Below are 13916 nucleotides of genomic sequence, written 5' to 3' on the forward strand. Positions count from 1 at the left end.
CTCTGTCTCAAAGCTCCCAAAGCAACACAAATGCTCCCCATGGGCTGCATTAATGCTGCTGTGCTGATACAGCTCACCTGGGTGAAAGCACACCAGGTGTTTTCTGGCCTCTATCACAACCCCACTGTTCCACCTCCTGATTACTGACACCACAATAAAAACTACTTGGAAACAATTGAAAACTGTAGCTCATAATTTGTGCCTGATAATTTAGGCAGTTTCACTGATAAACATGACAGTACAGTTTTTGAAACTGTGGTATCATTTCACAGTTCTGTACAAGAAAAGAAAGATTCATCAAATGTGTTTTTAATTGACAGCTGAAAGGGACATCTGCAATCCAACAACACGCACGTGTCAGAAGTGCTGGCAGAAGCACAACTGCACACCTCATCAAAGCTGGTAATTAAAAAACTGGGGCAAACTCCATGGGTCTGAAGAGCCCCCGAACCGAAAATGACAAAAGAAGATTTATAGCTGAACGCTGTCATCCTTCACAAGGCAAACTTGAGTTAAAATACACAATCACAATTAAATTCACAAAACATCTGAATTTTGCATGACTCACTGAACCATTACCGTACTTTAATCACAGGGGCAGTATTTCCTCGTGCATTTCTGAGAAAGCTTTTATAGTAGACTTATTTATTGAGATGGACTTTAAGCTTAATTTTCCTTTGTGCCCAGGGAAGTCTGCAGTGGCTGAAAGTATCAGCAACGGCTGATGTTTGTTCACCTTCCAGATGAGTTAATAAGGCTTCACCAAAGTGAATTAGGATTGCCATCGGAACGAGTGGACGTGATAGACCTGTCAATAGTAATGCTGAAAAAGCAGAAGTAAGCACAACAAAATATTTCTGTTCTCTCTTTGAGAAGAAGCCAGATGCTGCATTCAGATCAGACAATAATGATGTTGAAATACTTTCCATTCCAGTAACTAAGGAGGATGTTAAAACAACTGCTGCTCAGCTCAAACAAGATTAAGTTGCCAGGTCTGGGTAACTTATAAGTGAGTGTTTCAGAAGAACCAACTAAGGACATATCCAGATGGTTAATGTTTATTATCAATCAATTTCGGAACAGTGGGGAAGCCCCAGGTGACTTGAAGAATGTTAATATTATGTCAATATATTTCAACAGGGTAAACAGAACGGCCCACATAGGCTCCTCTGCGCCATAAAAACGTGGGCAAAATACTGGAGAGATTTGATACGGTACAAGAATGATGAACAGAATTGCTTTAGTTAATGACAATGGCTTTTAACAGCGCTTTAAATAAGGCAGCAGTGTTGATGCAACGAGCCACTCGTGCCTTGTGCAATGTGATTTTCACATTAAGAAACAAGAACATGACAAATCAATATGGTGCGCACACGCACATTGGTCCAAACGTAAGTTGGCACATCTTGAAAGCTAATTTAATTTTTAATCCAGCAGGTTTATTAGTTCTTTATCTCTTTCAGGGCCACTTACAATTCAGCATTGTTAACAATGACCTGGAAGAAAACAGAAATCGTTACTGATAAAGTCGTAGATGGATCAAGGAAGTGCTGCAGAGATGGCTGCTGTCAGACGCCTCAGAGGGAAAGGTTTTGAGAACACACACACAGCTGAGAAGGAAATCACAGGCACACAAAAAGGAAAATGCGCCGTATCAAAGGCGTGATGAGCCCCAGGAGCTCCATGCTATCAAAGAGATGGAGGTCTGCCTTTGCCTTTAGGTCCTCGTACAGGAAAAGCTCTGGTAAAAACGGCACCTTTATCAAATTAATTTGTGATGTTACTTTAATTACCAAAAAAAGGCCTATGGGATTAAATCACTCTTCAACATTGAGAGATGCCTATCTTAAAAACACCTGTACAGTTCCTTCATGTGGTAGTTCACATCATTTTACTGACTTTTTCTTTGATATCAGACTTTTGAAAACATGAATTCAGAGTCTGAGAAAGAAAGAAAGAAAGAGTGAACAGAATGGTGGCAGTTTGGGACAGAGATACGGCGTCTGTGCCTCCTGTGCACGCAGTGCTTGGTCACAGCATCGCCCGCGGTGCTGAGAGCTCCAAGCTCAGCCCTTTCCCTGCTGCCATGATAGAGGCTGAGGTGCAGCAGGACGCCCTGAGAACCATCCCACGTGAAAGCAGCTCTGTTTGTTTGTTTGTTTGAGTTGTGCGATGACTCAGAGCCGCAGAAGCCAGGTGACGTGTGGGCATCTCCCCAACCGCTCCAGCTGCAGTTTCACCACGGTTGCACTTCATCGCCCCGGCTCTCAATCCTTTATTTCATGACTACAATCCCTTCACAAGTTTCCCTTGATGTAAAAGCAACAACAGAGATCAGCAGCAACACCTCGAAAAACCAACACTGTCGTTCAGAAATGGTAGAGCCTGTGTTTGCTTTGGCTGGAAGACAAATCACACATCATTTAGTTCTCCTCTACCCACGACAGATTAAGAAATACTTCTAATCTCACATTCTTTGCTTCCCCACACCAGTGGCATCACTCCTTTCCTATGCTGCCGTTAGTGAGATCAGTGCCAGGGTCTCCATATCAGACATTTTAAATAACCATTGCGTACAGCAATACACAAATAAATTAATGAAGCCGGAAAATGTCAGCACAGCGATTGCAGATCTGAGGAAGGTCATGGCAGAGCTGTGCCCAATTTGTACAGCACGGTGACTCACAGCGTAAATAAATTCTCACACGCCTCTCACCAGGTTTAATATAGCTATCGTCTGGTAGCTCTGTAGCCTTATTGGAAAACAAAAAGAAACGAAAGGCAGTGAATCCATTATTTCACCAACTCAGCTTTCATCCTCCCTGCCCATTAAACGTCCCTTTTATGAAAAGAAAAGGGACGCAGCTGGGTGACAGAGCTCTGCTACCAACAAACGTCCTCACAGCGCCGACTGGAAGGCAGCGTCCGGCTGAGCTGCTGCGAACGTACATGGAGTTGTATATCCTAGAAACAAAATATTTTGCTATAGCTGTTGCTGAAATCACAAGCACATAAACTGACACAGACATTCAGGGTGTGTTATCGAGGGAACATTCACATTCATTCTGAATTCATCAGAGTATATTTTCTTGGCTGACTCACAGCGCCATATATACGTATTGTGCACTTACTAACATTTTATTAGAGGAAAAGAGTTTACATTGAAAGATTACACAAGTGTGACATTGCACAGCGATGAGTCACACATCTTTGTGTACTTCGTTACCATGCATTCGGTGTATTGATTCTGCTCCAGTCACAGAAGTTTGGCTGCTCCTCCTGGCCATCCTGCGAACTTTCAGAGTAAAAAGTATAGAAAGTTATACAAGAGATATTCGTTATGTTAAAACATGTGCAGCTATTGAAAAGAGCATTTATTCCCCCTAGCAACTGTGCTTTCCTGGGATGGGCTTTAGCGAACACGCTCAGAATGCTCCTTGAGATCCAGAACCCATCACTCCTTCCCCTCTCGGGGCACACAGCACATAAAAGCGAGGGTTGTTCTACATTTTTTCTCATCTATAAGGCAGAAATTCTTTTAGAATTGATCGCAAAGAAAATATGGAGGAGGTGCGGGGGAAGCGCGGCTCTTTCCCTGAAGCTGGCTTTCAAAGAATCGCTCTATCCGCAATAGATCATCATTTTTCCTCATTTCAGAATTGCCACTTTTGCTCTTTCTGTCCTGGACGGCTGCCAAGCAGCTGCGATTCTCAAAGGCAGCAGCCTGGGGCACATTATCAAAAATTACTGGAGAATCGTTCCTTAAGAGCGGGCACTGGGGCCACAGGCCGAGGCAAGGGAGCACAGTGTTCCCCTCGGAAACATTCAGCCCAAGACCAGAATTTGGCGACGGCCAAAGGAGAGCTCAGGAGCTCCTTGCGTTATCTCTGTCCTTGTAGCATAAGGAAACGTTGCTTTGGGTGCTTTGTGCAGCAAATGGGAACTGCCCGAGCCCAGAGCTCCCGCTGCTCGCACGGCTCCGGCCCAGGAAGCACCGAGCGGCTCCGACGGCACCGCCGGGAGCATCGGGGCGGAGGGCAGCCGCTGCGGGAGGGGAGCGAACCCCCACCCCCTCGCGGTGTCTGCGGGCCGTGGGCTCACCGCCGTCACCCAGCGTCACGGACGGCCCCCCACAGTCTCCGACCCCAATCCCCACGGGGGTCCCACACAGACGCAGAGCCATCAGTGCCACGCGCGGGGACCCTACACCCCCGGCACCCCGTGTCCGAAGTGTCTGTGTCTGTATGTGTGCATGTATGTGCGTGTGTGTGCATGTATGTGCGTTTATGTGCGTGCGCATGTGTGTGTGCATGTCAGTGCCTGTCTGTGAGCGTGTGTGTGTGCGTGTCCGTGTGTATGCATGTATGTGTGTGCGTATGTCTGTGTGTGTGCATGTATGTGTGTGTGTGTGCCTGTCCGTGTGCGTGTGTCTGTGTACGTGCGTGTGTCTCCGTGTGCGCGTGCTGGGGGGGTCCCGGCTCCGCTCCCCGCGCTGGGGGCCGGTCAGGGGCCGCCGTTGGGCCCCGCTCCGCTCCGCCCCGCTCGGGCTGCGGCCGCCGCCGCCGCGTCCTTTTATACCGGGGCTAAATTTAGGCTGCGCTCGAGCCGCTGCCTCCCCGCCCGCCCCGTCCGGGACGCGTTTCCTCCGCTCCCTGCAATTGGCCTGAGGGCGCCCGCGCCCGCGTTATAAGGTGGGAGGGCGGCTCTGCGCGCCGCGTCCCGCCCGGCCGCACCATGGCGCTGAGCGATACCATCCTGCCCTCCTTCGCCACCTTCGCCAGCCCCTGCCGCGAGAAAGCGCTCCACGAAGTGAGTGCGGCACCGGCCCGGCCCGGCCGAGCCCCGCTGAGCCCCCGCGGCTCTGCCCGCCCCGCTGCCCCCGACCCCCGCTCCCGGCCGCACCGCTAACCTTCTCCCTTTTCTTTCTTCCCCCAGAGGTGGAAGTGCGAGCAGGAGGCCAAGGCCCCCGGCGGCACCTGGGGCGACCTCTCCCCGCGCAAAGAGGATGAAGACCTCAACAACGTGCTGGATTTTATCCTTTCCATGGGCAGCGACGGCTACGGCCAGGGGGCTGCCGGCCCCGGGGACTTTCCCCCCGCGCAAGGGGAGAGCGGAGGCTTCTACCAGACAAACCCGAACCCGGGATGCTACAACGCCCTGGAACAGGGCAGCCCCCCGCCCTACAGCGCCGGCATCGCTCCCGAGATGATCCGCCCCGAGATGGACTCTGACTACTGCCCAGCTGGCAGCGTGCACGGCCGCTTCTTCGTGACACCCAGCTTCGGGGCTCCGCAGTTTGTGGACAGCATCAAGCCCGAGCCTGACATGGACAGTTATGGGCCAGTCCTGGGTCTGGTGCCGCAGGCTTGCCCGAAGATCAAGCAGGAGGGCAGCGCGACCTGCATGATGGCCTATGAGCAGCCACGAGTGGCCAACTCCCCTCAGATCCCCGGTGCCGAGACACCACCGCTGAGCCCCGACGACCTCATGGTGAACGACTGCCACACGCAGATGATGTGCCCCTCGTCCTTCCAGCAGAGCTACCACCCGCCCTCCGGCTTCCACCACCCGCAGACCCACCTCCAGTACCAGAACACCTCCCAGTACGGCCTTTTCGAGGACAGCCTGCCCCTCCAGCCCTCAGCTCCCCGGGGCATGCTCACCCCTCCATCCTCCCCGCTGGAGCTGCTGGACTCCAAGCCGAAAAGAGGCCGGCGCTCCTGGCCCCGCAAGAGGACGGCCACGCACACGTGCACGTACGCGGGCTGTGGGAAGACCTACACCAAGAGTTCACATCTGAAGGCCCACCTGCGGACACACACAGGTAAGCTCGGCCGGGTGGGATGGCTGCCTGCTGGAGTGGTTCGTGGCAGTGTGAGCTTTAATCCTGTAGTCTCCCAGTCCCCAGAGCGCTCACAGCTGGGCTGTGACAGGTGGTCAGACTGAGGGTGTCTGTCTGGGGGTCAGGGCTGCTCCAAGGGCAGCTTTCAAGGCCCTTTCTCAGCGGGTTCTCAGGGCGGTAAAGGAATCGGCAGAGCGGTGTTGTGGCTCTGTAGTGGATCTGCCCGTGGAAGGGAAGGGCTCAGTGTCGTGTGCTGGGATGAGGCTGTGTGACGCTGCCCGGGGTGGGAACGCCGCGCTGAGTCACGCTCTGCTTCCCTGACAGGTGAGAAGCCGTACCACTGCAACTGGGAGGGCTGCGGCTGGAAGTTCGCCCGCTCCGACGAGCTCACGCGCCACTACCGCAAGCACACCGGGCACCGGCCCTTCCAGTGCCACCTCTGCGACCGGGCGTTCTCCAGGTCGGACCACCTGGCCCTGCACATGAAGCGGCACATGTAGCCGCGGGGCCAGCGGACAGTGAGCCTTGTGAGCTGCTGAGGTGCAGAACGCTCCGAACCTGTAGCTGGTACTACGTGGGGAGGCACCGCGCTCCGGCCGCCAAGGATTGGACACAAGGAGACCCAGCCGGCGTCTCCTGCACAGAACCTGACGAGGCGGCGTCTGCGAATCTGCCCGCGCCGTGCGGGGAGGACGGGGGTTATTTATGCAGCTTCTGTGAAGGGTGAACTCTGTGAGACTCCATACAGATTGTATAGAAGAAGCTGTAAATATCTTCTTTTTCTGTTCCGGCTCTAAGTGCCCTAAGCTTAATGAGACAATGTTTGTATGGAAACTGCCTGAAGTTGACCCTAGGAGAGATTAAGTGAATGTTACTGTAGCTCGATGTTATTTTAGATCTTGGCTGAAGGCATGGCTAAGAGAACACTCCTATTGTTAGACTGTTTGTTTCACAGGTGCAATAATACTCATGTTTGCCATGATCTACACTAGAAGTACAGGGCTTGATGTCTTGTAAGAAAATAACCTATTTTACTGTAATTTTTTTATATATTGTAAATAATTTTATACAGCGAGAAATATTGTATATGTAAATAGAAGACAAATGGGTATTTTGCCTATTTCTGTTTTTATAAAAACGTGGTTTTTCAATGTTTGAAAACATTTCATCTTTTTAATAAAACAAGTTTTTAATTGCTGTGGTTCATCCTTGTCCTTCGGGGTCCCCCCACTCCTTTCCCCACAGCCACTGCGCTGTGCTTGGAGCCCTCGCTGCGAGAGCACCGCCAGCAGCCGGGCTGCAGGTTTGTCTGTAGGTTTGTTGGGGCTGCAGGTTTGTCAGAGCAGATAACAGAGGACAGCAAACACGAAACCACGCAGTGCTGCATCAGAAAATCAGACAGGAACGTCGCTCAGATTCAAAACACGCTTCCTAAAAATGGTTAAGTAAGCAGCGCTGTAATTTCAGTCTCATTTCTAGTTTATGCTGGACTGCTTTAATAGCATCCTTAATGTTTTCCAGATGCAGTTACAGTTTCGCCAGCAGTGTGTGGGTTTTTACTATAAATTTAAACACTGCATTTTTGTAATTACGGAGGCTTATTTTAAGGCATCCTCGTACATAAATTACTGCCGCTCTCCAGAGCTCGGTGCAGAATTCCAATAGAACAGTGGTGGAATTTAAACATAAATTCACAGCACAGGTTCAAATACCTTCATAACTCATTCCCAAAAACCGAAATTCACCTCGTAATTCTGAGTCGTACCCGGCTCTCAGCAGCTAAGAAAGGTATTCACTGTTCTGGAGGAGAAGTGAAATAGTGATCAGGAGCCTGAAAACTGCTTTGCTCTGAAGTGGATGGTGCTACAGCTCCGGCAGTGCACGGCTCCTCCACAGATGTAAATGAGATCATCACTCCAAATGCTGTATTTATGCAATTACTCTGCAGCTCTAATGAGGATCCTCTGGTTTCCCAGCAGCAGTTCAGCTGTGAGCCCTGATGCTGCTGCACCAAACTCACTGTTGTTAAATGCAGAGGTTTAACTTAATATCAGAGCGCTTTTCCTTCACGCTGGAGCACTTGCAGCAGTTTGATTCCAGTCTGGACTGTGACTTTTTCTGCCTTCACAGTGCAGAACACAGGAATGGAATCAGCAGGAATACATGGAAAGTACAAAAATAGAGGTCCTTCTGTGACAGCAAAGCCTGCAGTTGTTCATGTGGAACAGATGTACTTTGGGCTTCTAATCATCCACATGGAAGAATGAGTTCCACATTTCACTTTTATAGCTCTTTCAAAGTGAAATATAAGGGAGATTTAACATTTCTTCATTAAAAACAAAACTCATGTATTTGCTAGAGAAAAAAAAAATTGCACAATCTAATTCCAGAAAGTGAGGATGACTGAAAGGCGCCCTAAACTGAGCACGTGCAGCATTGCGACAGTTCGAGGTATTTCCTTCTCTTTCCCCATAGCTGAAGATTTTCAAATTTCAGCACAGCTTTTGGCGCTCAGAACCTTCAGGAAGGAATCCTCACCCCTCCGCTCCCCATCGCGCTTTGCCTTTGCTCTGTGGGAAGAGCTGGGAACGTTCGGGCCCTGGCAGGTGTTGGTGCCACTTTGCTCCGCGCCGCTCGGCGATGGAGTGAGAAGCACGGGGAGTGGAGGCGCCTCAGCCGCCCTCATCTCAGCCCCAGCGCCGCTCTCCAGCACTGGGGCAGAGCCTGGGAGCTCCAGAGCTCCTCACCAACCTCCGTGGGAGCAGGACGCTGGGCCGTGTGCCCTTGGCCACCCTGACATGGGGGAGGGGCAGCTACCACCCAACGGGTGCAGAGCTGTGAGCCCTGCGCCGTCTGCACACAGATAAAGCACACAACACCCCCAGCCCTCCAGTCAACGCCTGCCGCTCCTGTGCAGCACAGAGCGCGACCGAACCGCCGAGCGGTTTGAGTGGAAGGACCCTCAGGTGTCACCCTGTGCCGCTCCCCAGCACTGAGGCCTGCAGCCCTCGCTGTCCCGGCACTCCTGGGCTCGCTGGGCTCTGGCTGGCAGCCTGCACTGCCTGCTCCCCTCGCTCGCAGGGCTCCAGATGAGGCCCTATTATCTCACATCATAACCAGCGTTGGAGATGCCACCTATAAACCAGCGGGTTGTGACCGAGGTGCTTTCAGATGCGGTGCAATGCATCTGAACGTAGAGGTATATCTGAGCAGAGGGCCATCCCCTTACAGAGAAACATAAATGCAAGACATATCAAGATATATCAATGTGGACCTCTGAAGACAGGGGGATGAGGGGCATGACTCAATAACCCAGTAAAGGTTCATCACCAACTCTGTTCTAATTGCCAGAGGGAGGGAACGTCTGAGAACTGCAGTGTGGTCGTCACAGGAAGCTGCAGCTTTGTGAATCTCAAGATAATCTCATAGCAGAAGAAAAAGAGATGCTGATCTCATCTCTCTCATATTCTATTATGAGTAACTGCCAACTCTTTTGTTAATTGCTTCAAATTAGTACATCCAGTGCGTGGTGTGGCTCCACCGGCCCACGGTGCGTCCATTGGCAGCAGGAGAGCACCAGCGCTCCACAGAGTGTTCATGGCAGCACATCACCGTCATTGTCAGAGTGAGTTTGAGGGAGGTGAAGGACCCATGGCCCCGAGCAGCTCCTGGAGCACACGGGGACCATGGAGGGGCGGGAGGAGCTGCCTGCACCAGCAGCACCCCAGATGGGAAGATGGGAGAGAAAAAGGTGCTGTCAAACCCGATAGGAGGAAACAAAGAGTCCGTTGTAAACAACATTTTCACACATACTCTTACGAGATACCACAGAGATGGGCTCAATCTACTTGCAAGATAGATTGGTAGATTAGATAGAGCAAGCCGAGCACAGAAAGGAACAAATCCTGCACAATGTTCCAAGTGAAAGTTGTAGCAAACGCAGCTGAGCGTGAGCACAGCCCGCAGCCTCGGGGCTCCATCCATCCCACACCGCAGTCGGGGCGTTGTGCTCCAATGCTCTGCGGAGCGCCTGCACTGCGCTGAGCCCACATTGCTCTGCAGAGAGCACCGCAGCGCTGAGCTGCACCGAGCTCAGCCTGGCCCGCTCCCAAAGTCAGGGGGTTAGACCCCAAAATGGGAGCTGGGGCAGAACCCTCCTGCTGTCCTGTGGGCTCCCAGTGAAGTGCAGGGGATGGAAGCAGGGAGGGCAGGAGCTGTAAGCGGGGCGGTTGTTGCCCCACTCAGGGATGGGGGATTTCAGCCCTCGGCTGCTGGCGGCCATTTGCAGGCTGCCTCCAAACGCTGCCTCCTGCTCACCCGCGGTCCTCTGTCCACAAGAAGTGCCAAAAAAAGTTTGTCCATTCTTCAAATTATAGGATTGTGTGGTTCTGTGGTTTTCTGTGGTAGAAACTCTGTGGTTTCCATAGCTATTTTGTGCACCTATAACAGAGAGTGGCTGTTAAGCTTTGCTTAAATTTAATTTTCTGAGCCAGAATCCCAAGCGTTAGCAATTTCTTTTGCTATATTTAAATAAAACAAACGCAACAAAGTCATGTAGCCATCGCCATGGTAACAAGCAGTGTTGGGGGAAACACAAAGAGGTAAATTCAACTCAAACCCTATGTAATATGACAGGGAGAGCTGTCCCTGCTGCTCATGTCTGAGATGTCCACAGTGCCATATGTGAACCTCCTGAGCCCGGTGAGGGCCGAAGCAGCCGCACTTGGCTGTGTCAATTTGGGTCCCACCTCCCAGGGGCTGCACTCTGCTGCCAGCACAAGGACAACACCACGTCCTCACTGTGGACCCACAGGATGGGACAGATCCACCAGCTGAGCACTGCCAACCCATAGGAGGGAATGGCTTTGACTTGGAGATCCCGTGAAGTTCTGCACTGTTGGATCCCAAATGCCCAATTGCCCATTTTCCAGAGTGAGATTTTTAGCTGTGCAATAGAGCCCTGAGCTGCCAGTGCAGAGGAGATGGATTCATCCTGAACGTGTTGGGCCAAAAACATTTGATTTCATCCTCTGACGTCTGACTTTTCAGCCACAATTATTTGATCTTGTAATATTTTATGTAGACACAAAATGAGTCATAGGCACCACTTTACGGAACGAAGACGCGTTCACAGAAAACACCTTTCCAAGCACAAGGAGAGCAGCAACAACAAAGGCTGCAACCACAGTTTGCATTACTTACCTCCTCATCTACCTGCTTCAGTTGTAATTCCTTGTAGTCAATCACAAGAATTCCATGCTTTGTAGAGAGCATAACTCGGGCAACGCAGAAGTTGTGGATGAAATTACCTGCTGGAGGTTTGCAGTCAGTTATGGTGCCCCTTTAAATCACTCTGACTTTGGTTTCTTGCACTTGCACAGCTTGGAGCATTCCTGGCTTTCTGGCCTATCATGATATCATCAGGAAACATCTGGAATATCCCACTGGACATCCCCTGTGACATTTAATATAGTAGAAGAAAGCTACTGAGCCTGAGGCTTAAACACAAACCAAAACACACCAAAAAACCCTCAAATCCCAACAACCCCCTTTTTTGTTTACAGCCCGTGCACAGTGACAGCACTGGGGGTTTGGGCAGATGGATGATTTTACATCCAGCAGGAGGGATGTGGGGCAGTGGAGAAGCACCAGGCTCTGCTCCCCCACAGCGCTGAGGATGCGATGGGAGATCAGAGCGGCTCAGCGCTGCGCTCACACCGGGCCAGCAGTGCCAGTGGGAGGGAAAGCTGCAGCATTTGTAGGAGGTGCTGTATCAGCAAATGCTGCCTTTGCTCTGATGGCTCGCAGCGGAGCTGGGAGCAGCTTTATGTGGGAGTTTCCATTGGAAGCCATCCTTTGCCAGTGGGCGCTTGGTGCCACAGCGCTGCTGGGTTGGCCGTGGATAGCACAGATGGGGCAGAAACGTGGAGAAGTCTTGGGTTGGTATGTGGGTCAGCTTCCAAAAGCTGAGTGGGACCAGACACAGAGCCGTGGCCCTCATTTGTTGCTTTTTGAAAGGGAATAGGTGGAATTACACAACAAAAGAACTCAGGTAGGAAGTGCTCGTGCCACAGTGCAGCAAAACCTGGCGTCAAAATGGCAACAAACTGAAACTATTGCTGGAGAGCAATTTTGAGATAAACCTGCCTCGGCAAGCTGCTGCTAGCCATGGCAGTGTGTGCAGCGCAGAGTAAATAAAACACATGGGAGAATAATGAGTCAAAGTGAATAATGCAGGATAGCATGACAGTGAGGTGTGTTTTTCCACTGAGCAGGAGGAGTTCATCCCTGCTGAGCTCAGAGCCTCCCGGCGCGGCTGGCTGGGATGCTCAGCACTGCAGCACCACCAGTGCTTTGGGGAGGGCGCAGTTGGCTTTTCTGACTGTTCAGCTCAGACAAAGGTGGCTGCGACACTGCGGGGAGGTGAGAGCAGAGCAGGAGGGAAAGAGAAAGGATCGGCACAGAGAGGCGGCTGTTGGATGCGAGGTTCGTGTGACACCAGAAAGAAAGATTGCCAAAGGCTCAGAGCTCCAAAAAGTAACTTCTCATTTATTATATTAAACAATAACATTTCTCTTATTATATTAAACAATAAGCACGAGTGGGTTAAAATTAAAATACCTTTCTTTCAATGCATTACGACCATCAAAAGATAAATATAACTACAATAATGTACATTTTTTGAGATATTAGTCAAATTTAGGTCAACATTGCAGTTTCCACTTCGTTTCCACCCTTTTTAGGTCAGGCTAAAGAAAATCTTACTGAAAGGGACACCAGAAAGAGCACAGTATGCTAACAGCTGACGGAACCCAATTCCCCAGGAGTTTACTTTGGAAGTTAAAGGGGAAAGCAGAAGTTGCAAAAAGAAAAATTCCATTCTGTAATAAATTTGCCTTTATTTGCTTTATTTATAAAACTTTCAAGTAAAAAGAGCAGTAGATCAACTGATAAAACAAGTGTGTCAACGAATAACAGTTAACATACTCTAAAAATAAATCTTCTGTAATTCCACCATACTGCAAGCAAAACTCCTTCCTAAGAAAAGATGTTTGTTTCGAAGTCTATGGTGAGATGCAATGGTTGAGACACAAAAGCTTCACTGCTCCTCTGGTGTAGGAAGAGGTTGGAACGTTATTAGCACAGATAAATCACGATAACAGAGCCGATACTCAATATCTGAATTAAAGAGAAGTGGAATTCCTGAGAGGGAGGAATCAAACGCAGAAGGCGGCAGAAATCAAACTCTTACAGCATTGGGAAAGCAACGATTCTACCTGGACCAAAATTCCTTGGGCCGTGGTTCTACAGAATAAATACTCTTCTCAATGGAGAAACACTAAAGAAGAAATAGTAACCCCAAAAGGATTATAAGAAGAATCCAAGAAAAGTGCATTATCTCTCAGCATAAGATGACAAAATAATTCCTACACAACTTCTAACAACAGATTTCAAAGACGAACAAAGAGGTGACAGTCAGCCCCAGCTCGGGACGTCCCAGCTCCAGGAGCTCTGAATACAGTGGGGACAAACGGTCTCACAGGGCAGAGATCTCACAAGGAAAAGTTGGCCAACACAAAACCACCCCATACAGCAGTATTACAGGAGTACAGCTTCAATGAGCATCTGCTTCTACTGCAGAATGCCTGGTGTGCTTTGCAAGAGCGCGTGACCACGTCCTGGGGAAACCAGTGCAGGCAGATGTGAACACACTGCTCTGTAAGGGAACACAGTAACTCAGCACCTGTCCTACATGCAGCGCTTGCATGCAGAGCTTCCATGTGAGGAATTGTCTTTCCCTGCAGCTGTTGCTCCTCAGTGCTGTGTGCAATGTCTGGTTTCCCACGAGTCACTGCAGCAGGGACAACACTCCACACAAGACACACGTGCCATATAAATGCTCACTGACCTCTTTGTTTGGCTCAGTGTACCACAGTCTAATCATGTGTCCTAAAAGAAAGTAGCATCACCTCCATCCCTTCCCCAAAGCCAACGCATTGGTGTTCCTCCTGAAGGAGCAGCTCAGGTGGAAACGGAGGAAACTGAAGTCCAGGTGAGCATGAAGTGCAGCCTG

The 13916-nt window shown here is 50.3% G+C and overlaps 1 protein-coding gene across 1 annotated transcript; it reads left to right on the top strand.

The window, feature by feature from the left end:
- The first annotated feature begins 4658 nt into the window (after window positions 1-4658).
- KLF2 (KLF transcription factor 2) lies at window positions 4659-7040 on the top strand. Its single transcript, XM_048927849.1, has 3 exons — window positions 4659-4809; window positions 4936-5824; window positions 6167-7040. The coding sequence occupies exons 1-3, from the start codon at window positions 4735-4737 to the stop codon at window positions 6340-6342; spliced, it is 1140 nt and encodes a 379-aa protein (XP_048783806.1). The 5' UTR covers window positions 4659-4734; the 3' UTR covers window positions 6343-7040.
- Window positions 7041-13916: the final 6876 nt, after the last annotated feature.

This window comes from Lagopus muta, chromosome 26 (assembly GCF_023343835.1).
Source record: "Lagopus muta isolate bLagMut1 chromosome 26, bLagMut1 primary, whole genome shotgun sequence".
NCBI lineage: Eukaryota > Metazoa > Chordata > Aves > Galliformes > Phasianidae > Lagopus > Lagopus muta.

What these genes read in the sequence shown, in the direction of transcription:
- KLF2 (XM_048927849.1), top strand. Translation starts at nt 4,735, where the DNA reads ATGGCGCTGAGCGATACCATCCTGCCCTCCTTCGCCACCTTCGCCAGC. An exon ending in GCGAGAAAGCGCTCCACGAA is followed by an intron (nt 4,810 to 4,935) that starts GTGAGTGCGGCA and finishes TTCTTCCCCCAG; the next exon opens with AGGTGGAAGTGCGAGCAGGA. An exon ending in CCACCTGCGGACACACACAG is followed by an intron (nt 5,825 to 6,166) that starts GTAAGCTCGGCC and finishes CTTCCCTGACAG; the next exon opens with GTGAGAAGCCGTACCACTGC.